Source organism: Pelobates fuscus, chromosome 5 (genome assembly GCF_036172605.1).
Source record: "Pelobates fuscus isolate aPelFus1 chromosome 5, aPelFus1.pri, whole genome shotgun sequence".
Lineage (NCBI taxonomy): Eukaryota > Metazoa > Chordata > Amphibia > Anura > Pelobatidae > Pelobates > Pelobates fuscus.
The window spans coordinates 294,655,734-294,682,314 of record NC_086321.1 but is presented as its reverse complement, the minus strand read 5'-3'; the positions used below and the strand labels follow the sequence as shown (position 1 = coordinate 294,682,314).

At 44.8% G+C, this 26,581-nt stretch overlaps 1 protein-coding gene across 4 annotated transcripts in view; it reads left to right on the top strand.

The window, feature by feature from the left end:
• Window positions 1-22,501, top strand: part of LOC134611518 (N-acetyllactosaminide beta-1,3-N-acetylglucosaminyltransferase 3-like) — a 192,393-nt gene extending 169,892 nt beyond the window's left edge. For 3 of the 4 annotated variants that reach the window (XM_063455461.1, XM_063455459.1, XM_063455463.1), the window contains exon 2: window positions 21,283-22,501. In XM_063455461.1, coding sequence (XP_063311531.1) covers window positions 21,290-22,450 — 1,161 coding nt within the window. In that variant the 5' untranslated portion in view covers window positions 21,283-21,289 and the 3' untranslated portion in view covers window positions 22,451-22,501. Of the gene's footprint in view, window positions 1-18,916; window positions 19,003-21,282 lie in introns of those variants that run through there. The other variant, XM_063455460.1, reaches the window with a different exon arrangement.
• The last annotated feature ends 4,080 nt before the right edge of the window (window positions 22,502-26,581 follow it).

Sequence of the window (26,581 nt, the reverse complement as noted above, 5' to 3'; positions counted from 1 at the left end):
CACAGGGTCAAAGTTTAGTCAATGATGATGATGAATAGGGGGCGGATCGAACCGAACACGCTTTGTTCGCCAGGAACTATTCGCCGGCGAACAGTTCGGTGCATCACTAATTGAGGGTGAAGAAGAACTCATGTTTAATGGCAGGTACTCTGCTTTTATGCAGTGCTCCCCTGCAAGGGAGACACCCACAGGCAATTAGGCATTAACCAACCAGATAACTGTTACATCCCACAGATTCCCTCCCCTCTGCTTGGGAGATAATTGAGTTTCTTACTGCATCTACTCAATTATCTCCAAGCTAAAACTTATACATTTGTATGCATTTTTATAACTCCAAAACTATACATCCAATATTAATAACAGTCACATATTATTAATCAGCACACTTTACTTACAAACATGTCCAAAATTCAGCCAATTCCATCCAGGGGTTAGAGTTACCGTGTTTCTCCGAAAATAAGACCGGGTCTTATATTAATTTTAGTCACAAAAAAACCACTAGGGCTTATTTTCAGGGTAGGGCTTATTTATTTACGGTAAAGGTATGTACATTGAACCCCCCCCTTTAATTAATCCACCCCCCTTTAATAAATCCACCCCCCCTTTAATAAATCCACCCCCTCTAATTAATCCACCCCTCCTTTAATAAATCCACCCCCTCTAATTAATCCACCCCTCCTTTAATAAATCCACCCCCTCTAATTAATCCACCACCCCTTTAATAAATCCACCCCCCTAATTAATCCACCCCTCTAATTAATCCACCACCCCTTTAATTAATCCACCCCCTCTAATTAATCCACCCCCTCTAATTAATACACCACCCCTTTAATTAATCCACCACCCCTTTAATTAATCCACCACCCCTTTAATTAATCCACCCCCCCTTTAATTAATCCACCCCCCCTTTAATTAATTGAGTCCCAGACATAAAATATCTACTCACAGTTCAAAGAGTCCGACCACTGGGTGCCTCACCGCCCGGAATGGATCCTTCCGCTGAAGATCCGTGAAGGCAGACTGACGGCGCTGCGCACGTCGTCATCACGCTGCGCACGTCGTCATCACGCTGCGCGATGCCGCGACCCGCAACGCTCCTCCCCCTCCACATAGAAGAAGGAAGTCCCGCCGGCCCGCAAAGGTAAAATGCCTAGGTCTTATTTTCGGGGTAGGGCTTATATTGCAGCCCACCCCGAAAATTCGGCTAGGGCTTATTTTCGGGGTAGGTCTTATTTTCGGGGAAACACGGTAGCTGGAAGTCCTTTATGACCGACCGCAAGCACATTTTCCTGCCCGAAACAGTTCCATGGATTTGGGCTGTGCGGTCGGTCTATTTAACACTGAGAAATTGACTAAGTCCCATTTGAACGATCATCGAATGGGACTTAGTCTCCAGCCGCGGTGTCGAAGAAGGTACGGGTCAGCGGTGTTCGTGCAATTGGGTAGCCGCAAACAGTCCCATAGATTTGGCTGCACACACCGCTGACCGCGTTCGAATAGGTTAAAATGGGCGCCGCCACGTGTTCGTTTGTCGAATGGCGGCAACTTCGACGACTTCGGCACTTCGACTGCATCCGAAGTGCCAGTTTAAAAGTTGTAACACTGTTCCAAAGCATTTAAAGGGCCAGGAACAGCATTATAAAAATCCATTATGCCCAAATGCAGTTCTTAAAGGGCAATACATTCCAGGGCCATAGTGGCAGGGCAGGAGGCTAGCGATCAGTCCTCTTGCCCAGTGGCAAATGGCAGTTTGTCACACCTCAGTGCTGAGTCACACTCCGCCCACGCTCCTTCCCCGCCGACGTAGGCCGGCGGGGTTGACCTAATGCGCGTGGTTTGTTTTTAAGGCTTTCCTATGGGGAAAATCTGACGCTGAAGGTCTTGCGTCAGATAACGGACCAAAAGTCAGTTTGGATTCCGGAAGCTCTCTAGTGGCTGTCTGTTACGGAGGGCAGACTTAGAATGTTTTACATTGCAGCACTACGTGAAAAAGGGTCACAGCACCCAGACCTCATTTTGACTTGTTTTAAGGACATTACTTTAAAGTTGGATCAGCCTGTAGTGTGTTTTTTCCAATTTAATTTTGAGTGTGACTCCAAATCCAGACCTCTATGGGTTGACAAATTTGATTTCCATTTTTTTATTTTTGTGTGACTTTGTTGTCATTACATTCAACTGTAAAGAACAAAGAATTTCAGAAGAATATTTAATTCATTCTAGGATGTGTTATTTTTGTGTTCCCTTTATTTTTTTGTTTTTAATTATATTCAATAAAGTAGTGATATTAATACTTCTGCAAATATAGAGTAATATAAAATGGAGAAACCGTCAGAGCCTGGTGCCTTATGTTTGCGTAAACTATGTATGGCTATTTTTGTAGAACGTGTCAGCGCTTAACAAAAAAAAAATCTAACCTTAATAGTTAAAAAAGGAAAAGTTAATGATCTACCACCTGCACGATAGTGAATTTGTCTTGATAAAATAGATTCACTGGATACCTGATTCATTGTCAGGAATAAGGTGGTGATGATTATCCACAGCTTAATATTGCAGATTTGGTGTAGCAAAAATTACTATAACCGGGATAAAAAATAGAAAAACGTCTTTGTGGAAATAAAAATATAACAACACAAAGTAATACAAAAATATATCCAAAAGTGGTATAAAATTGTAGGCACTAATAAGTCCAGCACAGGTAGTTGAGCAGTTGAGTTACCCTTCCGTTGAAGCAGCTATAGCAGCACAAGGAATAATACAACTGGAGGGACGTAGGAATCTCAGACCGCTGGACAATACTGCTGATGCAGAATAAATGAAGAGATAGATCCTCAGCTCATCAACACGTTTCACCCATGCTTGGCGGGCTTTTTCCAGATAGTGAAGGATCCATGTGTCATAGCCTTTATACCCTATGCGATCATGATGCCTGTTAAGACTTCTTACAGGTACATACAATTTTCTGTGGCAGAACTTAGTTGAGTGAACCCGGACTGTAAAGTTACATTACGTTTTTTGGACCCCGGACCCGAACACGGACATTTCACTGTATGTTCGGGTTGGAGTTCGGTGTTCGGCGATTTAATGGCGTTTTATGAAAGGCTGCAGGGCAGCCAATCAACAAGCGTTTGACTCGTGTGCCCTTAGAAGCCATCATAGCCATGCCTACTAATGGCATGGCTGTGATTGGCCAGTGCAGCATGTGAACCATAGACTTAGTATACATAGATGCCGCATTGACTGCTGAGCAGCGAGAAATACACACAGATGCAGATATATCAACTGCCACACAGGGATAAAGAGAATGGCAGTACTCAGTGCAGAGCAGGGATAATGGGAATGGTAGTACTCAGTCAGGGCAGGGATAAAGAGAATGGCAGTACTCTGTTAGTGCAGAGCAGGGATAATGGGAATGGTAGTACTCAGTCAGAGCAGGGATAATGGGAATGGTATTACTCAGTTCAGAGCAGGGATAATGGGAATAGTATTACTCAGTGCAGAGCAGGGATAATGGGAATGGTAGTACTCCGCGTAACGGACCGTTTCGCCCACAAGAGGATAAAAACCATTTAGGCGATAATCCCCTTTCTGATAAACCAGCAGCTACTGCAATCACCAATCTCCCGAACTCCAAACTGTACGAATCTGGCAACTCCCGAACTGGAAACACACGAACCCTGGAATAGCTGAACAGGAAAAGCATACAATCCGCTTACACTCCTGGCAGTCAGCATACAATCCAATAACGAGACGACACTTCGTTTTGAGGGTCAAGCAGAATCTGGTTTACTGAGGGCTACCTGCCCAGTATTTATGCAGGTCTCCCATCTGGTGGACACTCCCCTAGGGGACCAGATGGAAGACTGTAACAACGGACAGACAAGTACCAATTACAGACATACAGCAGCAAAACATCCCCACAATGCATCCTGGCTTCCTCCCCTCTGCTCTGGAGATAATTGGGGAAGGAATCTAATTATCTCCCAGGACAAAGGCAAAACTCCATTACACACTTGGGGACACAAAGACAGTGAAACACAATAAAATACATAAAGTTACATTTTACATATAACACCCAGGCATTTAACATATCCCCAGATAGCTCAGGTCTGAGTGCACATTATTAGGTGAATGGCACTCAGACCACACGAATACAGTTTAATTGCCATGGAGCCAAAGTCTTTAATTACCCGAACAGGCTCCATGGCATGGCTATCTGGGTTAAAACATTCCTCCAACATAAAATACCGATTTACATGCATTCGCTAAATCCGTACGAATTAGAACCAGGGGCTGGAGGTTCAGTGGTGCCTGCACGTAAAAGTGTCCGGGTTTGGTGCACGAAAGCCGGGCAGAAAAGCGCTGGCTGCCCGGGGAGCTCCAGAACACCGGCTAAGTGTAACCGCGACCACCCAGTAACAATCAATTAGGCTGCGGTTAACCGCAGCTACTGGGTGGTCAATTGCCGGCACACGCTTGTTAAACCGTGGTTAACCGCGGCTTCAGGGAGGTAAATGGAGGGCGCACTCCAGCTTCTGGGTGGCCCATTAACAGCGCCGGCCGGCTTCCCACGGCTCTGGGGAGGTTGAAAAGAAGCTGTTTGTTCGGTAGATAGAATCTACCGAACGGCTGTGCAGAAAGGGGGAGATAAATCCTTCTGCACAGTAAAATTAACCTTTTAGCTGCCGGTCCATAATCCAAAGGCAGCAGGTGGGCAACCAGGCTTCTCCAGTTCACAGTGGCGAGGTTGGTTTCGCCACACTCTGTTAGTGCAAAGCAGGGATAATGGGAATGGTAGTACTCAGTCAGTGCAGGGATAATGGGAGTGGTAGTACTCAGTGCAGGGATAATGGGAGTGGTAGTACTCAGTGCAGGGATAATGGGAATGGTAGTGCTCAGTCAGGGCAGGGATAAAGAGAATGGCAGTACTCAGTGCAGAGCAGGGATAATGGGAATGGTAGTACTCAGTCAGGGCAGGGATAATGGGAATGGTAGTACTCAGTGCAGAGCAGGGATAATGGGAATGGTAGTACTCAGTGTAGAGCAGGGATAATGGGAATGGTAGTACTCCGTGCAGGGCAGGGATAATGGGAATGGTAGTACTCAGTGCAGAGCAGGGATAATGAGAATCGTAGTACTCAGTGCAGAGCAGGGATGATGGGAATGGTAGTACTCAGTGCAGAGCAGGGATAATGGGAATGGCAGTACTCAGTGCAGAGCAGGGATAATGGGAATGGCAGTACTCAGTGCAGAGCAGGGATAATGGGAATGGCAGTACTCAGTCAGTGCAGGGATAATTGGAATGGTAGTACTCAGTGCAGAGCAAGGATAATGAGAATGGTAGTACTCAGTTAGGGGGCCCTAAATAACAATGTGGGCGGGGGGAGACCTACTGTCCTCCGCCCGGCCCCCACCCCTGCGCGGGTGGGTGGGTGGGGGCCCTAAATAACAATGAGGGGGGGGACCTACTGTCCTCCCCCGCCCCTATCCCTGCACGGCGGGTGGGGGCCCTACATAACAATGAGGGGGGGGACCTACCTAATTAATTACAATTAGCGGGACCTGCCTGACAACCCATGCCAAAAGTATAGGAAATTTAATTTGCTAGCTCTATATTTAACCCTATAACTTTCCAAGACACAATAAAACCTGTACATGGGGGGGTACTGTTTTACTCGGGAGACTTCACTGAACACAAATATTAGTGTTTCAAAACAGTAAAATGTATTACAATGATGATATCGCCAGTAAGTGACGTTTTTTTGCATTTTTCACACACAAACAGCACTTACACGGACGATATTATTGCTGTGATACTGTTTACTGTTTTGAAACACAAATATTAATGTTAAGCAAAGTCTCCTGAGTATAACAGTACCCCGCATGTACAGGTTTTATGGTATTTTCAAAAGTTACAGCGTCAAATATAAGGCTTGTTTCATTTTTTTTCACATTAAAATTCGCCAGATTGGTTACGTTGCCTTTGAGACCCTATGGTAGCCCAAGAATGAAAATTACCCCTATGATGGCATACCATTTGCAATAGTAGACAACCCAAGGTATTGCAAATGGGGTATGTCCAGTCTTTTTTAGTAGCCACGTAGTCACAAACACTGGCCAAAATTGGCGTTTTTTGCATTTTTCACACACAAACAAATACTAACGTTAACTTTGGCCAGTGTTTGTGACCAAATGGCTACTAAAAAAGACTGGACATACCCCATTTGCAATACCTTGGGTTGTCTACTATTGCAAATGGTATGCCATTATGGGTGTAAATGTATTTCCTGGGCTACTATACAGTCTCAAAGGCAACGTAACCAATCTGGCGAATTTCAATTTCAAATGGAACGTGCTATATTTGACCCTGTAACTTCCCAAAACACCACAAAACCTGTACATCTAATAACAACAATGCAGTAAAATAAAAATTTGAATTTTTCTAAAATTCATAAGTAGATATTCTTCATTCACCCTGCATCTTTCCGGCATCAACAGTATTGTCCAGCGGTCTGAGATTCCTATGTCCCTCTGGTTGCATTATTCCTTGTGCCTCAACGGAAGGGTAACTCAACTGCTCAACTGTCTGTACTGTTATCTTTTTATTACCACGAATAAGACTTTTTTCTATTTGCAAATAAACAGTGTTTGATGATATCCCGCTTTTAGTAATTTTTGCTACACCAAATCTGCAATATTAACCCCTTCAGGACGGAGTCAATAGTGCACGTTCTGATCAAAACAAAACGTAAACAAAAACTGGAATTTGCGCTATATGTCTGTTTACCCGTAGTTCCCCTCTTTCAAATTATATGCACCCACACTTATTATATATCATTTTGTTCAGGAGAAACAGGGCTTTAATCTATCATTAACTATTCATATATGGAACATAATTTATTATGAATAAAATTAAAAAAAATGTGAGAAAATTAGATTTTTTTTAAAATGTGCATTTCCGTCTGACATTTTAACTGTGAATGTCATAACACTGTTAGGTTTTACTGCAAAAAAATGCACAGATTTGTAATCAGCAATGTCTCACGAGTACAACAGTACCCCCCATTAACAGGTTTTATGTTGTTTTGGAAAGTTACAGGGTCAAATATAGAACATTCCATTTTCAAATTGAAATTTTCCAGATTAGTAATGTTACCTTTGAGACGGTGTGGTAGCCAGGAATGAGCATTACCCCCATAATGGCATAGCATTTGAAAAAGTAGACAAGCCAAGGTATTGAAAGTGGGGTATGTTTAGTCTTTTTTAGTAGCCACTTAGTCACAAACACTGGCCAAAGTTAGCGTTCATATTTGTTTTTGTGTGAAAAAAGCAAAAAACGAATATTTGGCCAGTGTTTGTGACTAAGTGGCTACTAAGAAAGACTGGACATACCCCACTTGCAATACCTCGGGTTGTCTACTTTTGCAAATGGTATGCCATCATGGGGGTAATTCTCATTCCTGGGCTACCATACGCTCTCAAAGGCAACATAACCAATCTGGCAAATTTCAATGTGAAAAAAATGAAATGCAAGCCTTATATGTGACTCTCTAGCTTTCCAAAACACCATAAAACCTGTACATGGGGGGTACTGTTATTCTCGAGAGACTTCACTAAACACAAATATTAGTGTTTTAAAACAGTAAAGCATATTACAACAATAATATAGACCATAAAAGTGCCGTTCGCTTGTAAAAAATGCGAAAAACGTCACTTTTACTTAAAATATCATCGTTGTAATACAATTTACCAGTTTGAAACACTAATATTTGAGTTCAGCGAAGTCTCCCGAGTAAAACAGTACCCCCTATGTACAGGTTTTATGGTGTCTTGGAGAGTTACAGGGTCAAATATAGTGCTTGCGAATTAAATTCTCTGCACTTTCTCCCTCTGTTGTCAGGCATGTCAATCAAATTTTAATTAATCAAATCACATAATTACGTTAAAAGATTATTTAAATATACACGTAGAATTTTAATATATATGCATTTATAGGTATTTAAATTCTACGCGTATACTAATGTAATCTTTTATGTAATTATATGTATTTATCTATATATATATATTTGCGTTTTTTTGTATTTTATATATAGATAGATATATATAGAATGTCATTCTAAGTGTATTTTGTTACCGATATATATATATTAATAACAAAATACAGTTAGAATGAAATTACATATGCATATATAATTTATATTAAATTTTGTTTCAATATTTTATTTATTTATTTTATTATTTTATTTATTTATTATTTTAATTATACGTATTTATATATAATATATATATGTACATCTATAATATATATACATATATATATATATATGTAACATCATTCTAAGTGTATTTTAATATTAATATATGTACTTATATTAATATTAAAATACACTTTGTATGACGTTACATATATATAATATGTATATATATTATATATATATATATAATATATATACATATTATATATATATATATATAAATATATTTATTTTATTTTTACACATGTCTAATTTTTTTTTTTTACACCTCCTACCAGCAGGGGGACTGTCTGATATTTCAGACAGTCCCCCTGCTGGCAGATCCACAGCCAGCTATAGGAGGCCATGTGATCGCTCTTTGAGAGCGATCACATGGCCCCCGGGGGCCTCATTTGCCGGAAGGGGACTGCCTGGGCTCTCAGGCAGCCCCCCAGAAGAGGATCGCGGCGGAGGTAAGTACACCTCTCTTCTTGGGGGCTTAAGCAGTTACGGCGTACCATGCCGTCGCAACGGCTTTAAAGCCCATTTAATGCGTGACGGCATGGTACGCCATAACGGCGTTAAGGGGTTAAACAGGTTTTCAAATGTTTTTTATTTATTGTGGTCCTACATTGTAGGTAATGCCGTTAGGGTTTAAATCACGGTTGACTCAGACTGATCAGTTGACAGTATAATTGCCTGTCTCAATTACGATTACATAAGTTCCGCAAATGTTACTGTTTTAACCGTGGTTATCTATTATTCAGCCGCTTCACCATGTGATAATAATTCTCTCACTGTTATCGGACTGCTTGTCCTGTCACTCCCTGCTTTGGCTAAGGTAGTAAATATGTGTAAACGGAATGCAGTAGTATAGTCCACGATCTCCGTTGGTATTGTAGGTAATCCACAGTCAGAGTTAGAAAGCACGGCAATATTCCCAATCCTCCCAATAACCGGACGAAACACAGTTTGGGAGTCAACTAACTCGCTTTATTCACAGACTTCCATATTTATGCAGTTCCCCTTGCAAGGGGTTTCCTTACAGATGTTACAGGGGATTTCTCCCATCAGGCAGTAAGATTATCCCAACAGGCATTGCTGCACGAGAGGGATCCTCCCACTAAAATGGACGATTAAGTGGATTATCCCCTCGTGCAGCAAAACTGACAATTCACATAGAAATCCATATTTCATACAATATTGCTCGCTTTTATACGAATGACCATTCGGTAGATAGCTGGGGTCTGCGGGCACATTTAGGGAGAATACCGCTCAGATCCCAGCTATTCTAACTGAACGCCGCACAAAATACATTTATCCATCGAGTTCGGTTTAAAACTACCGAACATCGATGGGGAACAGAATGTGACGAACGCGGGGCTCCCGAACGCTCTGGAAGTCCAGCGGTGTTCGAGTCATTGAGTAGCCGTTTTCAGTTCTAGGCTCTCGACGACCGAACACCGCTGCAGAAACAAAGGATCCAAGATGGCCGACCGCCGCATGGTCGGTAGCCGAACGACGGCCACCTAGGAGAGCCTTCAATTACCGATTGCAACATTGTTGCAATCGGTTAATTAGTGCCACACGACTGTGAGTGTGTGGTCTACTTGGGGAGCCCGCATTCGTTTGGCGAACGGCCCGGATAGCTGTGTTTCGTCAAACGAAAGGCTTGCATGCTGTTAGCGTACGGCTGCCAGCATGCGAACGGACATAATATAGTACATACACAACATGATATACAGTAATACATTCAGCCTACGGACAACCTTTGTTAACTAGAGACCAGAAGTGGCTAGTTTTGCCACAATGCTCCCCCAGAACCAAGCCGGCCTACACAGTCTGATCCCAACGGATCGGCTTGGGGATGTCCGGGAGAGTACTCACAGATAATTTTTCTAGTTCAGTTTGTCTGGACAACCCGTCGGCGTTACCATTTTGTTTCCCTGGGCGGTAGTGGATGGTGAAGTCGAAGGGCTGTAGCGCCAAACTCCAGCGCAGCAGCCTGGCATTGTCCCCAGCCACACGGTTGAGCCACACCAACGGGTTGTGATCTGTGAGTAAGGAAAAAGGTTGTCCATACAAATACGGCTGTAACTTTTTAAGGGCCCACACCACGGCCAGGCATTCTTTCTCAATAGCGGCGTAGCTCACTTCACGGGGCAACAACTTTCGGCTTAAGTAGGCTACGGGATGCTCTCCGCCATCGGCTCCCACTTGGCTCAGCACTGCCCCCAATCCAAACATTGAAGCGTCTGTGTGGACAAGAAATCTTTTAGTTGGATCAGGAGCAGTTAATACAGGAGCATTAGTCAGAGCCGTCTTGAGTTGTTGGAATGCCTGCTCACACTCTGGGGCCCAGACAACCAGTCGGGGAAGGTTCTTTTTGGTCAGGTCCGTCAGGGGTTTGGCCAGGGCGCTGTAGTCGGGAACAAATTTTCTATAATACCCTGCAGTCCCTAGGAAAGCTAGCACTTGGGTTTTGGTCCTTGGGGTAGGCCACTTGGCTACGGCCTCTATTTTGGCTGGCTCGGGTCTCTGCTGCCCACACCCTACTCGGTGCCCCAGATACTGCACTTCGGCCATCCCTATGTGGCACTTACTGGGCTTTAAAGTTAACCCTGCTTCCCCAATACGGTCTAAAATAGCCCCTATATGGCGTAGGTGGTCCTCCCAGGTCTGGCTAAATATGGCTATGTCATCTAAGTAGGCACAGGCATACTCCTGAAAGCCGTCCAGTAGCCGATCTACCATCCGCTGAAAGGTAGCCGGAGCGTTTTTCATTCCGAAGGGCATGACCTTGAACTGGTACAGGCCAAACGGAGTGACAAACGCCGACTTGGGGATGGCGTCATCGGCTATAGGAATTTGCCAGTATCCCTTACACAAGTCAATGGTAGTGAGATACTGGCCCCGTGCCATCTTATCTAGCAGCTCGTCTATCCGAGGCATCGGGTAGGCATCAGACACCGTTTTGTCGTTTAGCCTCCGGTAGTCGACGCAGAACCGGGTTGTGCCGTCCTTTTTAGGTACCAGGACTACCGGCGATGCCCAGGGGCTATCTGATGGTTCGATAACCCCTAGCTGTAACATTTCATCTAATTCTGCCTTCATATGGGTCCGGACTGATTCCGGAACCCTATATGGAGCCTGTCGCATAGGTAGCTGTCCCGGGGTTTCGACTCGGTGGGTGGCTAGCGGAGTGTACCCAGGTAAATTGGAGAAGGTAGCCCCTTTAGCTACAATCAGCGCTTGTACCTGTGCACGCTCGTGAGGGCTTAGCCGCTCCCCCAGCTGAACCCCCCGGGAGGGCTCTATCGGCTCTTCCGGTTCTAGCAAGTCAGGTAGGGGCAGATTCTCCTGATCTTCTGAGGCGGAGGCACAGATCGCCGTCACATCCTCTATCCTCTCATGGTAGGGTTTGAGCATGTTCACGTGGAGCATGCGTCTCTTCCCTACCCCTGAGCAGGGGCCAATCACATAGGTAGTGTCGCATCGCTGCTCTACTACCTGGTATGGGCCTTGCCAGATGGCCTGCAGCTTGTCTGTGCGGACGGGTTTTAAAATTAAAACCTTCTGCCCCACCTGAAAGCTGCGGTCTCTGGCTCCTCTATCGTACCAGCGCCGCTGGCGTTGCTGGGCCGCCTGGAGGTTGGTGCGCACAGTCTGAGTCAGCGCCTCCAGACGGTCTCTGAACTCCAGTACGTATGATACGATAGGGGTTCCGTCTGTAGTACTCTCTCCCTCCCAGTGTTCCCTAATCAAGTTCAAGGGTCCCCGCACCCTCCTCCCAAACAGTAGTTCAAACGGGGAGAATCCTGTCGACTCTTGGGGGACCTCTCTGTACGCAAAGAGTAGGTGAGGTAGGAACCTCTCCCAGTCTTTGTGGGTTTCCCCGAACGTACGAAGCATCTGCTTCAGCGTCCCGTTGAACCTCTCACATAGTCCATTAGACTGGGGATGGTATGCGGAATTGACTATTGGCTTAATGCCACATACTTTCCACATATGTTGGGTGACCTCGGCAGTGAATTGGGTGCCCCGGTCCGATATTATTTCTTGGGGGAACCCTACTCTGGAAAATACTTTCATCAAGGCCTCAGCTACGGTTTCAGCAAGAATGTTAGTGAGGGCCACAGCCTCGGGGTACCTGGTGGCGTAGTCCACTACGGTTAGAATGTACTTTTTGCCAGAGGGACTGGGTTTTGGCAGGGGCCCCACTATGTCTACAGCTACTCGGCTGAAGGGCTCTGTAATAATGGGTAGGGGACATAGCTTGGCTTTGTGGCGGTCCCCCCGTTTGCCTACTCGCTGGCAGACGTCGCAGGAGGTGCAATACTGTCGCACGTCCTGAGAAATTCCGGGCCAGAAGAAAGCATGCGTTAGGCGATATCTGGTGCGGGTCATCCCTAGGTGTCCTGACAAGGGAATATCATGAGCGATCCTAAGTAGCTCCTGTCTATATTTCTGTGGTACCACTAACTGTTTGTTTGTCAGGGTGACAGACCCTCCCACTTCCTTTGCTGTGACGCGGTATAATAATCCTTTCTCCCACGTGTACCGCTCCCCCTCTAGCCCTGCCTGGTCAGTGTGTGCCCGGTCCCTATATACTTGTAGGGTGGGGTCTGTCTTTACTTCTGTCGCAAAGGTAGTCGGGGTATCCCAGGACATGTGAGTCGGGTGGGGTTCATGGTCTCTTACCTGAGCCTCAGAGTGTATCGGTGTAGCCGTGGTGCGAGCCTGCTGCCGTGTAGTCACGGGATGGGCCTCCTGGTATGGAGCCTGGGGTATAAAAGCAGAAGTCATCTGGCCCAAGTCATTCCCCAGTACAACATCTGCGGGTAAATTTTGCATAAGCCCCACTTCCACAGTTCCCTCTCCCACACCCCAATCCAAATGTACTTTGGCAGTGGGTAGCCGGTATACTGCTCCCCCTGCCACCCGTACTGCCACTGATCCGCCAGTGTGAGTTGAGCCTGGTACCAAATGTGGTGCAACCAAAGTTAGAGTGGCTCCCGAATCTCGGAGCCCTTGTACCTCCTTCCCCTCCAGGGTCACTAGCTGACGATGATGTTGTCGGTTGTCGGTGGCTCGGACCGACATTACCTCGTGGAGTACTCCTAGAGGTTCCTCGGTCTGGGCGCTCAGCATTTCCTGGGTGGTTGGGGCTACCTGGTAATGGTGCGCAGCAGCCCTTGGTGCTAAGTTTTGTCGCACCTGGTTCCATGCTTGCCGGCTCCGGTTTTGCGTGCACTCACGAGAAATATGTCCCCACTGTTTGCAGGTGTGACATTGAATGTTAGCCCGGCCATTGTATCGAGAGGGGGGTGGTGGATTATTTGGTGTGGGCCTGGACAGGGTTACTGTGGGGCCGGTAGGAGAAAAGTTATTGGGTGGCCCGGTAATCCGAGGGAAAGACTTACTTTGAAGTCCGTGATGCCTCCTGGCATCAAAATGCTGATCCGCTAGTCTAGCCGCTTCGGTTAGGGTGTGTGGTTTCCCATCTCTCACCCATTCTTGTGCTTCTGGGGACAAGCCATTAAAGAATTGCTCCAGCAGCATCAACTGCCGCAATTCTTCCATAGTGGTAGCGTTGCTGGCTTGTATCCAGCCTTGTGATGCTTGGTCCAGCTTGTGTGCCCACTCTGCATGGGAATCTTTCTCAGGTTTGCGCAAGCCCCTGAACTTGCGTCGGTACGCCTCTGGGGTAATGGCATACCTCTCCAAGATCGCCCTCTTTACTTTTGGGTAATCTTTGCTGTCCTCTCGGGGCACAGCGCGGTAGGCTTCAGCTGCCCTACCCGATAATTTGCCTGCCAGTAGGGGTACCCATACCGCGGGTTCAAAGTCGTGCAAATCACACAGCCTCTCGAAATCCTGTAAATACCCGTCAATCTCGTCCTTTTCTTCACAAAACACTTTAAATGCGTGATGTGGGACTTTGGGTTTTACCTGTCCGTATATGGAGGCAGTAACAGACTCTGCCCTAGGCAGTGTCTCTGGTGTGCGGTTTGCCATCAGATAATCATGCACATCTGACATCAGCACGGTCATTATTTCCATGGGTACTGGCTGTGGCAGGAACTCCATCCTGGTTCTCAGCTCTCTCTGGTATGGGGTCTCTTCCATGGCTGGTGGAGGTGTAGCGCTGCGGGCTCTGTCTCCCTCCATCAGTTCAGCGATCAGCACAGCTTTGGATTTGTTGCTGGCTATCTTACCCCTGGCTTCCAGTAGCTCCTTTAAAGTCTGTCGTTTCAGTACGGTATAATCAATCTCCATACGAATTGCCCTTGCTTTCCTTGTTCGGTAGTTTCAGTTTACACGAACACTGCTTTTCGGCTGTAAGGTTCGGATCCCGTCGCTTGCCACCAATTGTAACGGAATGCAGTAGTATAGTCCACGATCTCCGTTGGTATTGTAGGTAATCCACAGTCAGAGTTAGAAAGCACGGCAATATTCCCAATCCTCCCAATAACCGGACGAAACACAGTTTGGGAGTCAACTAACTCGCTTTATTCACAGACTTCCATATTTATGCAGTTCCCCTTGCAAGGGGTTTCCTTACAGATGTTACAGGGGATTTCTCCCATCAGGCAGTACGATTATCCCAACAGGCATTGCTGCACGAGAGGGATCCTCCCACTAAAATGGACGATTAAGTGGATTATCCCCTCGTGCAGCAAAACTGACAATTCACATAGAAATCCATATTTCATACAATATTGCTCGCTTTTATACGAATGACCATTCGGTAGATAGCTGGGGTCTGCGGGCACATTTAGGGAGAATACCGCTCAGATCCCAGCTATTCTAACTGAACGCCGCACAAAATACATTTATCCATCGAGTTCGGTTTAAAACTACCGAACATCGATGGGGAACAGAATGTGACGAACGCGGGGCTCCCGAACGCTCTGGAAGTCCAGCGGTGTTCGAGTCATTGAGTAGCCGTTTTCAGTTCTAGGCTCTCGACGACCGAACACCGCTGCAGAAACAAAGGATCCAAGATGGCCGACCGCCGCATGGTCGGTAGCCGAACGACGGCCACCTAGGAGAGCCTTCAATTACCGATTGCAACATTGTTGCAATCGGTTAATTAGTGCCACACGACTGTGAGTGTGTGGTCTACTTGGGGAGCCCGCATTCGTTTGGCGAACGGCCCGGATAGCCGTGTTTCGTCAAACGAAAGGCTTGCATGCTGTTAGCGTACGGCTGCCAGCATGCGAACGGACATAATATAGTACATACACAACCATGATATACAGTAATACATTCAGCCTACGGACAACCTTTGTTAACTAGAGACCAGAAGTGGCTAGTTTTGCCACAATATGTAATACCCTTGTTGTGGCATCAACTCTGTAAGTTGTACAATACAGGCTAGACTTTCAGGTAAATGTTTCGTGTCTAAGGAAAACAAACAATGTTTTATTAGTTTCACAATTACAATTGTTGTTTCATATTGTCATCTGCTATCAGTAGACAATTACTGGTTCGCTGTAGTCGCCTGTTTCTATCAGGTATCAATGTGTTGTCGGTCACGTTCCCAACAATTGTTAAACAATTGGCCATTAGTCAAACAATTGTAACCTGTTTCTATCAGGTTTAATTTCGTTTTTCTTCGCTTTCCAAACAACTGCCTCTGCTAGGCCACGTTGTTACACGATTGGGTATTGGGGTACGGGGGCTTGATTCCTGCCTTGCCTCGTCAGGCCACGGCTACACTCGACAACTCTTCATTCGTACTCGCTACCCATAACAATCGTATTGTTACTCACTACCTTGCTAAGTTCACCCTCCTCTCTCCATCAGCTACTACAACGTTTCTGGGCACAACACCTTCTTACATCTCCTTTCAGGTTATATAGTAGCCATCACGAGAATCCTCGGCTCCCTCTGGGTCTCTCGATACTGTACTATCAGCTATATCTCCATAGTACTTCACTAAACTGCACATCATTTTCCTTCCCTCAACTTCAGTTCCTTTCCTCTTCTTTCTTCCTCCTTTCACTCCCTTCTTTTCCTCTGTCTCTGTCGGGGGATCTCCGGGTACCTATCATTAACCACAACTTGGGTTTACCAAGCACGTTACGTTACCCCCTTATCAAGCCACCGTCTAGGGTCAGAGAACTGGCTATCTAGGGTTAGGAGCTGGCCTTAGCTGTACAACGTAGCTGGACCCGCGAGGCCAACTCCCCAATCTCAACACGGAGATTTTCGCCCCTCGACCCAAATCATAGTTAGAGCCTCGCATTCACCCACCTATCGAGTTGTAGTTAGGGCCTCACCTGACACGGCCACACGTTTTTAGATCTTTTACTGTCACCGAGAGGCCGCCACCCCGCTAGTGGCTCGAGCCCCACGCCCAAATCATAGGTAGAGCCTCTCTCCAGCCGCTTGGCAACTAGCAGGGCCTCACTTGTCACGGGGTAGTGAGCTTTTCGCTTCGGCACTAGTTAGCCAGCCAGTTCTATACTACTTAACCATATTGTTGTTATTTGAGTTCATTGTTGTTGTCATGTTGTTTTTCAGGAATTCTAAGAAGGCTACTTCGGACAAGGGATTGCAGCATTTCTTATCTTTTAGGGTCTACTAGCCAAGAGTCACTCAGTCTCGTACGTCACCCTAGTCACAACACTCACGCATTATCTGCATTTCAGCATCCCCTTCCGGTCACTCGGCTATTGGGGCTCGACACGAGTGATCATCTGGAACGTTATTCGTTGCTCTAAGACACTTAAACAGAGTTGTGACATTCTTACAAGACTCAGTGGACCATGACGTCCACAGGCATACTGTTCACCCAGTAGTCTTTTTCTACTTTTTTGCAACCTTTTATTCAAACCTTCATACGCACACGATCGCACTATACCGAACTGACATACACGTTTCTGACAAGCCTTTCAAACCATACCCCATATTAACATAAGGTATCAAAGATAAATAGTTGGTCTCACTCCACAGTACGTTCGTACACAGACGGGAATACTGGGCAGTATCAGTCTCCCTAAACTGCATTCGCGCCACACAACCAGGTCTTAAATCTATGTGCCTGCAACCATGCAAGGGTTCTGGAACCCTACAACTCCACGATCACAACTAATCAGACTAGTAAATCATGTCTCCTCAAGGAAATTTATGAAGGTATAAACACTACATCGTGTCACGCCATCATTCAAACCAGACAATCAAGATACTTGATCTACTAATCATTCCCTAACTACTTCCAAATACGATTCTTCATTCGCACTCCTGTCATTAGAGTAGATAGGTACACTGGCTCCTATTCTTCACGTCCTTTCTATAAGCACGACATCCAGTAGCAGTACACCGGTACCGACAATTAGTCACAAGGAATCAGCACATTATTCAGGAACATTCCCAACGCATAAGTAGTAAGATGGATTGATAATTATAGTGCTGTAAGTGTGTTTTCTGGCATTTCCTTTTGCCCTCTTTTTCAGGCCTACCCTCTACGTCACACCACACCGACTTGATTCCAATCACAAGGTATTTCACTATACGATATTAGCCGACCACAAGTTTAAGGCCGTAAGGCCTGTATTTGTGGGAGGAGTTAAGCGTTCCATATAAACGCTACTCCCCCCCTTCCTACCTGCCGTGCGCACGCTGTTCACCCCACCCACCTCTCCCTCTTATACAATTCATTCAGGGAGGCCCTCTTTTTCAGGCCTACCCTCTACGTCGGTTCCGGCACACCACACCGACTTGATTCCAATCACAAGGTATTTCACTATACGATATTAGCCGACCACATAAATATATATATAATATATATATATATATATATATATATATATATATATACACATACATACATATATACATACCACTTTTTCTTGCAACATTTCATTACACCACTTAGTCTCCCTTGGCTTAAACCAATCCCTAACTCCGCTTGCAAAACTCTCTGGTATTGTTTAGACATTGAATTATTACTTCACATATTGTGTCACTTCATTCTTGCACAATATTAGCAATGTTATGTCTCAAATCACCTACATCGAGACACCATATAATCTATTGTGTTGGCTATATACTTATCATCCTTTGGCATGGGCTTTGTAGTTTACCCTCCACTGAATGCCATGCTACTACCCTTCAATCCTAACTGCTCTTCCTACCTTTACAAATGGACTGGACCAAATACCAGGGCATCACAACTAGTGGCCATTTCACAACTCCAACATTATGGTATGCTTATCCTTATGTTCGTTCCATACATCTGAACCCCTCATAGAGCCCTATTTCTCCACCCAGCAGCTCAGGACTGACATTGAGCATTCTGCCTTCTGCTACGTTACCTCTACACATGGCTCTCACTCTAATACGATTACACACGGCCCTTCAGGGGCAATAACTATGGAATTTCCGCCCCTCATTTGGGCAATTACATACATCAAATTCCTGATATATGAAGAATAAAAATACAACCTTTCATACTAATTCCATTATTACACTCTGCCTTGTTAGGCCCACGCAAGGCTTTCCCATAGAGCCATCTCTCGATACTCCCAAAAAACCTGGAATATATCACTACACATTTAGCATATCCAATCCTCTTCATTCTGTCACTATTTTAACTGTTAACTTGCTAGTTCTGGTATATCGTTTCATCTGGTATGCTATGGGATTCGATTATGTGGTGGTTGGGTGTCCTTTCTCATACATACTTCAGGTCCTTCTAGTGGAACGATGCGCGGTGGGAACTCAGGCTTTTATGCTGTACATTAGGTATTCAGCATTCGAGGTAACCTGTTAATTTTCAGTTACAATGTTATGTTTTGATATGCCTTTCTGTCACGATGCCTACTTGCTCCAAACTTGTGGCTGTTTATTGTCAACTCGATACATCGTGGTTGTACCCTCGCCTTGACATATACTCAACATGTTGATCAATTATTCCAGCCACCTGCTTTTATGGCCTCTTACATATCAAAACAGGCTGGAAGCATACCAGTATGTCATGTCTCACCAGGTATACTTCATACTGACCACTGCATGTATAGTCACTTGGTTCACTTATTATACAGTTCAATTTCCTTTGGTTAGCTGTTATCAGTTATCAAGAGTGTTATGTGTTCTGGGCTCACAAAGTGTGTCAAAAAACACCATAGATTGTTTACATTAAATGTATTAAATAATAATCCCACATATCTAAAATAAACAATATAACCATTACTAATAAAACATATTTTAAATTAAACAAATCAAATCTATATCCTTATTTAACCCCTTTGCTTCCAGTGTCTGTAGCCTATGTATCCAATAAGTTTCCCTTTGGGATAGTTTTTTTTTACTCTATCTCCTCCTCTCCAACGGTCTGGCTGTTAGGGTTCCCTAAGGGGCCATAGTTAGTTTTCGGCTTCTTGTGCCATTATTTAGCAGTCCTGCAAGGCCAACACCCATCCTCAACTACAGAGGTATTCGCCCCTCAGCCCAAACCATAGTTACTGCTTCGCATGTCTTCCTTCTTGGCAAAAGCAGTTAGGGCCTCACCTGTCACTGCCAACTTATTTTGAATCTCTTTAACCCCTTAAGGACCAAACTTCTGGATTAAAAGGGAATCATGACATGTCACACATGTCCTTAAGGGGTTAAACCTCACCGAGAGGCCAACACCCTGCCACAATGCTCGGTGGCAAACGTACCCAATGGGCAAAATCATAGGTAGAGCCTCTCATCGCCACTTGGCAGCTAGTAAGGTTCCCAAGTCACCAATTTAGCTTAATTGTTTTGCCACTTGGCATAACATAGGTCAGTCAGTATCTTGGTGTTATACAGTATCTCCCACTAACAATATTTTTCTTTCAGGTATGGTTATAAATGCTGATATAATGTAAAATGTACCTGTCAGGTGTATGTCTAATTGTGCCACATTTTATTGTTTTGCATTTAAGTTTTTCAAGTCACCACATAAGTTAGTCACTTTACGATACTACCTCCCTTCTTACTACATCCACTCGCTCTTCAGAACTTCTCTTTAGCTTGGCCTGGCTGTGAGGGTACCCTAAGTGGCCATAGGTAGTTTTCGGCTTCTTGTGCCATTATTTAGCTGTCCCGCAAGGTCAACTACCATCCTCAACTAGGGAGGTATTCGCCCCTCGGGCCAAATCCCAGTTATTGCCTCGCATTTTTGCCCTCTTGGCAAAAGCAGTTAAGGTCTCATCTGTCACGGCCAACTAATTTTGAATCTCTTCGAGATAATACTCACCGAGAGGCCAACACCCCGCCACAATGCTCGGTCGCAAACATACCCAATGTGCCAAATCTTCGCCTCTTGGCAACTAGTTAGGTTCCCAAGTCACCAATTTAGCTTAATTGTTTAGCCGCTTGGCATAACATAGGTCAGCCAGTATCTTGGTTATAAATGCTGATAAAAATGGAAAGTATTGATTGCGTAATGTTGACGCGTATTAAAGTGTTAAACTATTAACTTTTTACCCTCTTTTTACTAGCCTACCTGAAGAGACACAAAGAAAAAATGTATATATATAAAAAACAGATGTTAAATGCATAATAGTAAATAAAATTAGCGAAATTTATTTAAACAGTTGGTATTAAAAAAAATTCACATTTATAATTTATTATATGTCCTTTATAATAAATATTCTCTGCATCAAAAAGGGAAACAATTTTTCAGTGTGTTTAGTTTGAGAGTGTGTGTTCACCATGAAAGCTTTGGTCTACTGACTTATCTGACCAACTGCTGCTCACCCTAACTTGCCTGCTGCGGCAGTTTCACCAGAGCAATCATAGCAGCAGGTACAAGCTACTGTTGTTAATGGTAACAGCTTGTGACTGCTATTAACTCTGTTGGTTTCCATGGTGATTCCTCCTTATTTTCTCTTTGCCCCAGAATAGCACCTATTTTGTCTCTATAAATATTCTATTTTCATTAAATAGCATGTCTTAAAATTGTGGCATCAGTTTGGCTCTAGTTGAACTCACTTGTAAATCTTTGTTCTACTATCTTTTACTAATATGTCTTTTAAAAAAACTAATTTCTATATTTTTTTATTTCTGACAGAATAAAAATGAGAAAGCATTTAATGAAGGTGGAAGGCCTAATTCTTCTGTCCGTGGGTCTTCTGGGCATTTTCTTCATCTTGCAAGGATATGAAAATGGGCCACAGTTGGAAAAGAAACATCTGAAAATCATTGACTTTTCCACCCACTCCATTCCTAACCTTCCTCATCTGTCCTCAATACAGGGCATTTCTAAGTGCCAGATAAACACTTCAGTGGAGAGTATGATTGGTTTTTCCAGTTTACCTGAACATATTAAAGACTTTTTGAGATATAGGCACTGTAAGGCCTTCCCCCAGATTCTTAACTCCCCTATGAAATGTGGAGGTCCAGCAGAATCACACAAGGTCTTCCTTCTACTGGCTGTGAAATCGTCCCCTGGGAACTATGAGAGAAGAGCCATCCTTCGTCAAACATGGGGGATAGAGCAGACCTATTCTGGTGCCCATGTGAAAATAATATTTCTTTCTGGCACTGCAAGTAATAATAATAAGTTGGACAAAAGAATGAAAAAGTTGTTAGAAATCGAAAGTCAGACATATAGGGATATTTTGCAATGGGATTTCAAGGATACCTTCTTCAATCTGACCTTAAAGCAGTTTTTGTTTCACCAGTGGCTAGAGGAGAACTGTCCAGGAGCTCAATTTATTTTCAATGGGGATGATGATGTATTTGTTAATACTTTCAATGTAATCACCTATTTACGTGGATTCGGACAGAATGGAGCAGACCGTCACCTCTTTGTTGGGCAGCTGATAGCCAACGTTGGTCCCATACGGGAGTCTAATAGCAAATATTATGTCCCTGAGCAAGTTACCACCTATAATTCTTATCCAATGTACTGTGGAGGTGGAGGGATTCTGATGTCCAGATTTACAGCTCGTGCCATATATAACCAGTCTATCCACATAGAACTTTTTCCTATTGATGATGTGTATCTGGGTATGTGCTTAAAAATGGCTGGTTTGGTACCAGCTTCTCACATGGGTATGAGAACTGTAGGGGTGCGAGTGCCATCAGACAAATTAGATGCATTTGACCCTTGTTATTATAGGGAACTTTTAATGGTACATCGATTTGTACCATATGAAATGCTGATTATGTGGAAAGCTATACAAGACTCTAATCTCAACTGTGGCCAGAGACGTGGAATATATATGGTCAAGTGAAGAATTTCTGGGAAAAGATGCAATCTCCTCTTGCAAATTTATAAGCGTTCCCAAAACAGTATAAACGTATAACTTTTTAAACATTCCCAAAACGGTTTCTTTGTAGAATGTAATCAAAATATATCGGCATTGTTTTTCTCCATTATAAATTAAATGTGTTATATTTTTATTTTTTTTACATTGTTTTCAGTACTAACAACATTTAACCAAAATGTTTTCTTAAGGCTGGTATTTCGATTCACAATTACAAATTGTCCCATAACTATGAAAGGGACAGACCTTAACCCAAGGAAAACTATTCCTACCAACCGCATGCATTCTCTTGAGAAATCACAAAGTACCAGAACTCCTAATACAGACAGGAATGAATGTGAGGGGTGCAGGTCCACCCAAAAAGTAACCCCTTAACCTGGTATGCATTCAAGCTAGGTTAACAGCCACTCTAGCCAGCCAGCCAGCCCCACTCAGCACTGTCTTTGTGCAGAGAACTGATTCCCAGAACCGGGACACCAGGGAATGACCTGGGCAGGAGCTCACATTCAAAACTGTCCTGTGTTGTGGCTTCCACTTAGTATCTGCAAGAACTATGAATAGATCGGGTCAAAGAAAAAAAACATTCTACATTTATTTTTTATTTTTTTTTACTTGTTAAATTATTCTCAGGAAGTAACAGTTTTTTATGTTTGTTTGTTTTTTGTTTTCTGGTAAAAGAAAATGTTTTTTGAAGGAACACTATGGTGTTTGGAATTCATATATGTATTCTTTACTCTATAATGCCCTACTGCCCTCTCCCTTTGTAAACGGTTTACAAACGGTTTAAACGCTTTACTTACCTTTTTTCATTCTTCACGCCGCAGCATCTCTATGAGGAGGGTTCAGCATCTCCATGTATAGTAGGGCTGAAATATGCAAGGGCTTCTAGTGGCCGTCAGAGTGAGGTGTTCTTACGCAACAATGCAAGCACTGCCTTTACTCTAAAAAGGCAGAGTTTACACTGCAGTGACAGGCTAAAGGACAACAGAACCACTACATTGAAAGGAATAGATAGTGTTATGATTACAAATCTGTATTCTTAACACTGTAGTTACCCCCCTGCCATTATACCACCACCCTCCCTGCCCTATACCCCCTGCCATTATATCACCCCCCCCCCTGCCCTATAGCACCCCTGCCATTATATCACCACCCCCCCTGCCCTATACCCCCCTGCCATTATACCACCACCCTCCCTGCCCTAGACCCCACTTGCCATTATACCACCACCCTCCCTTCCCTATACCCCCTAGCATTAAATCACCCCCCCTGCCCTATACCCCCTGCCATTATACCACCACCCTCCATGCCCTGTACCCCCCTGCCCTTATACCACCACCCTCTCTGCCCTATACCCCCCTGCCATTATATCACCACCCTCCCTGCCCTATACCCCACCACCCCTGCCCTATACCCCCTGCCATTATACCACCACCCTCCCTGCCCTATACCCCACCCCCACTGCCATTATACCCCCACCCTCCCTGCCATTAAAACCCCCCTGACATTATAACCCCCCATGCCATTATACCACCACCCTCCCTGCCCTATACCCCACCCCCCACGGCCATTATACCCCCACCTTCCCTGCCATTATAATCCCCCCTGCCGTTATAATACCCCTGCCCTATACCCCCACCTCCCTGCCATTATAACACCCCCTGCTCTATACCCCCCCGCCATTATACTCCCACCCCTTTACCCCCACACCCCCTGCCCTATTCTCAGTGGCGTCTCTAGGATTCATTTTTAGGGGGGGCACATGGTGGGCCAGGGACAAAAGTAGGGGGGCACATGTAACCCCGCCCTCACTGCAGTTTGACCCCGCCCCTGCTGCATGGTAAGCCCCGCCCCCGACACAATGTGTTGTTTTTTATAATCCCTGGTGGAGAATTCATTATTTTCCACCAAGGATTATTAAAAAACAAACATTTCCCTTGATACAGTCCTACACAAACACAGACTGCTGAGTCCTTACACACACAGAGAGACAGACTGCTGACCACACACACACACACACACAGACTGCTGAGTCCATACATACACACACACTGCTGAGTCCATACACACACACACACACACACACAGACTGCTGAGTCCATACACACACACAGACTGCTGAGTCCATACACACACACAGACTGCTGAGTCCATACACACACACAGACTGTTGAGTCCATACACACACACACACTGCTGAGTTCATACACACACACACAGACTGCTGAGTCCATACATACACGCACACAGACTGCTGAGTCCATACATACACGCACACAGACTGCTGAGTCCACACACACACACAGACTGCTGAGTCCATACACACACACTGCTGAGTCCACACACACACACACACACACTGCTGAGTCCATACACACACGCACACAGACTGCTGAGTCCATACATACACGCACACAGACTGCTGAGTCCACACACACACACTGCTGAGTCCACACACACACACACACTGCTGAGTCCATACACACACACACACACACACAGACTGCTGACTCCATACACACTGCTGAGTCCACACACACACACATACTGCTGAGTCCATACACACTGCTGAGTCCATACACACTGCTGAGTCCATACACACTGCTGAGTCCATACACACTGCTGAGTCCACACACACACTGCTGAGTCCATACACACAAATAGACTGCTGAGTCCATACACACACACACACACACTGCTGAGTCCATACACACACACACACACACACACACAAACTGCTGAGTCCATACACACACACACACACACACACAAACTGCTGAGTCCATACACACACACACACTGCTGAGTCCATACACACACACACACACACACAGACTGCCGAGCAGTGGCGGATCCAGAACCAAATCTCAGTAGGGGCACTGGTGGTGGGCTAGAGCGGGGTGAAAAGGGCTGCAGCGGAGGAATAGGGGACTCTTGTTTAGGGGATAGAAGGCTGTACACACCTGCGGCCACACACAGTGATATGAAAACACAATAACACACTGGCACATACACACAGAGAAAAACATATACCTTCACACACATACACTGGCACACCCACAGATACAAACCTATACCTACACATTTACACACAGATACCTACATACACAGATACACATACCTACACATATACACACACACACATACCTACACATCCCTAAATATACACAAAATGACACACATACCTTCACATACACACACACAGATACAAGGCAATAGAATATACAGACAAAACTCCAGGTACTGAAGATATATTTATTGGAGTATAGAACACCTTAAAAGTGCAAACGTGCAACGTTTCGGCCCTAGAGGGCCTTAATCATGTTTAAGTCTGTCTAGGGCTGAAAAGTTGCACTTTAATGTGGTGTTATGTTGGACGGATTAGCAGTGTATTTCTAATGCAGAACACCTCTGAGGCTGTGGGCCAGAGTGAAAAGCGGAACCTGAGTGCAGTGGTACACACAGACATACTCACAGATACACACTGACACTCACAGATACACACTGACACTCACAGATACACACCGACACTCACAGATGCACACTGACACTCACAGATACACACACATACACACTGACACTCGCAGATACAGATACACACTGACACTCACAGCTACACACACATTCACACATACACACTGACACTCACAGATACAGATACACACTGACACTCACAGATACACACACATACACTGACACATACAGATACACACTGACACTCACAGATACACACTGACACTCACAGATACACACACATACACACTGACACTCACAGATACATACACTGACACTCACAGATAAACACACATACACACTGACACTCACAGATACACACTGACACTCACAGATACAGATACACACTGACACACACATACACTCACATACACACTGACACTCACAGATACACACACATACACACTGACACTCACAGATACACACACATACACACTGACACTCACAGATACAGATACACACACACACTGACACACAGATACAGATACACACTGACACTCACAGATACAGATACACACTGGCACTCACAGATACAGATACACACACACACACTGACACTCACAGATACAGATACACACATACACA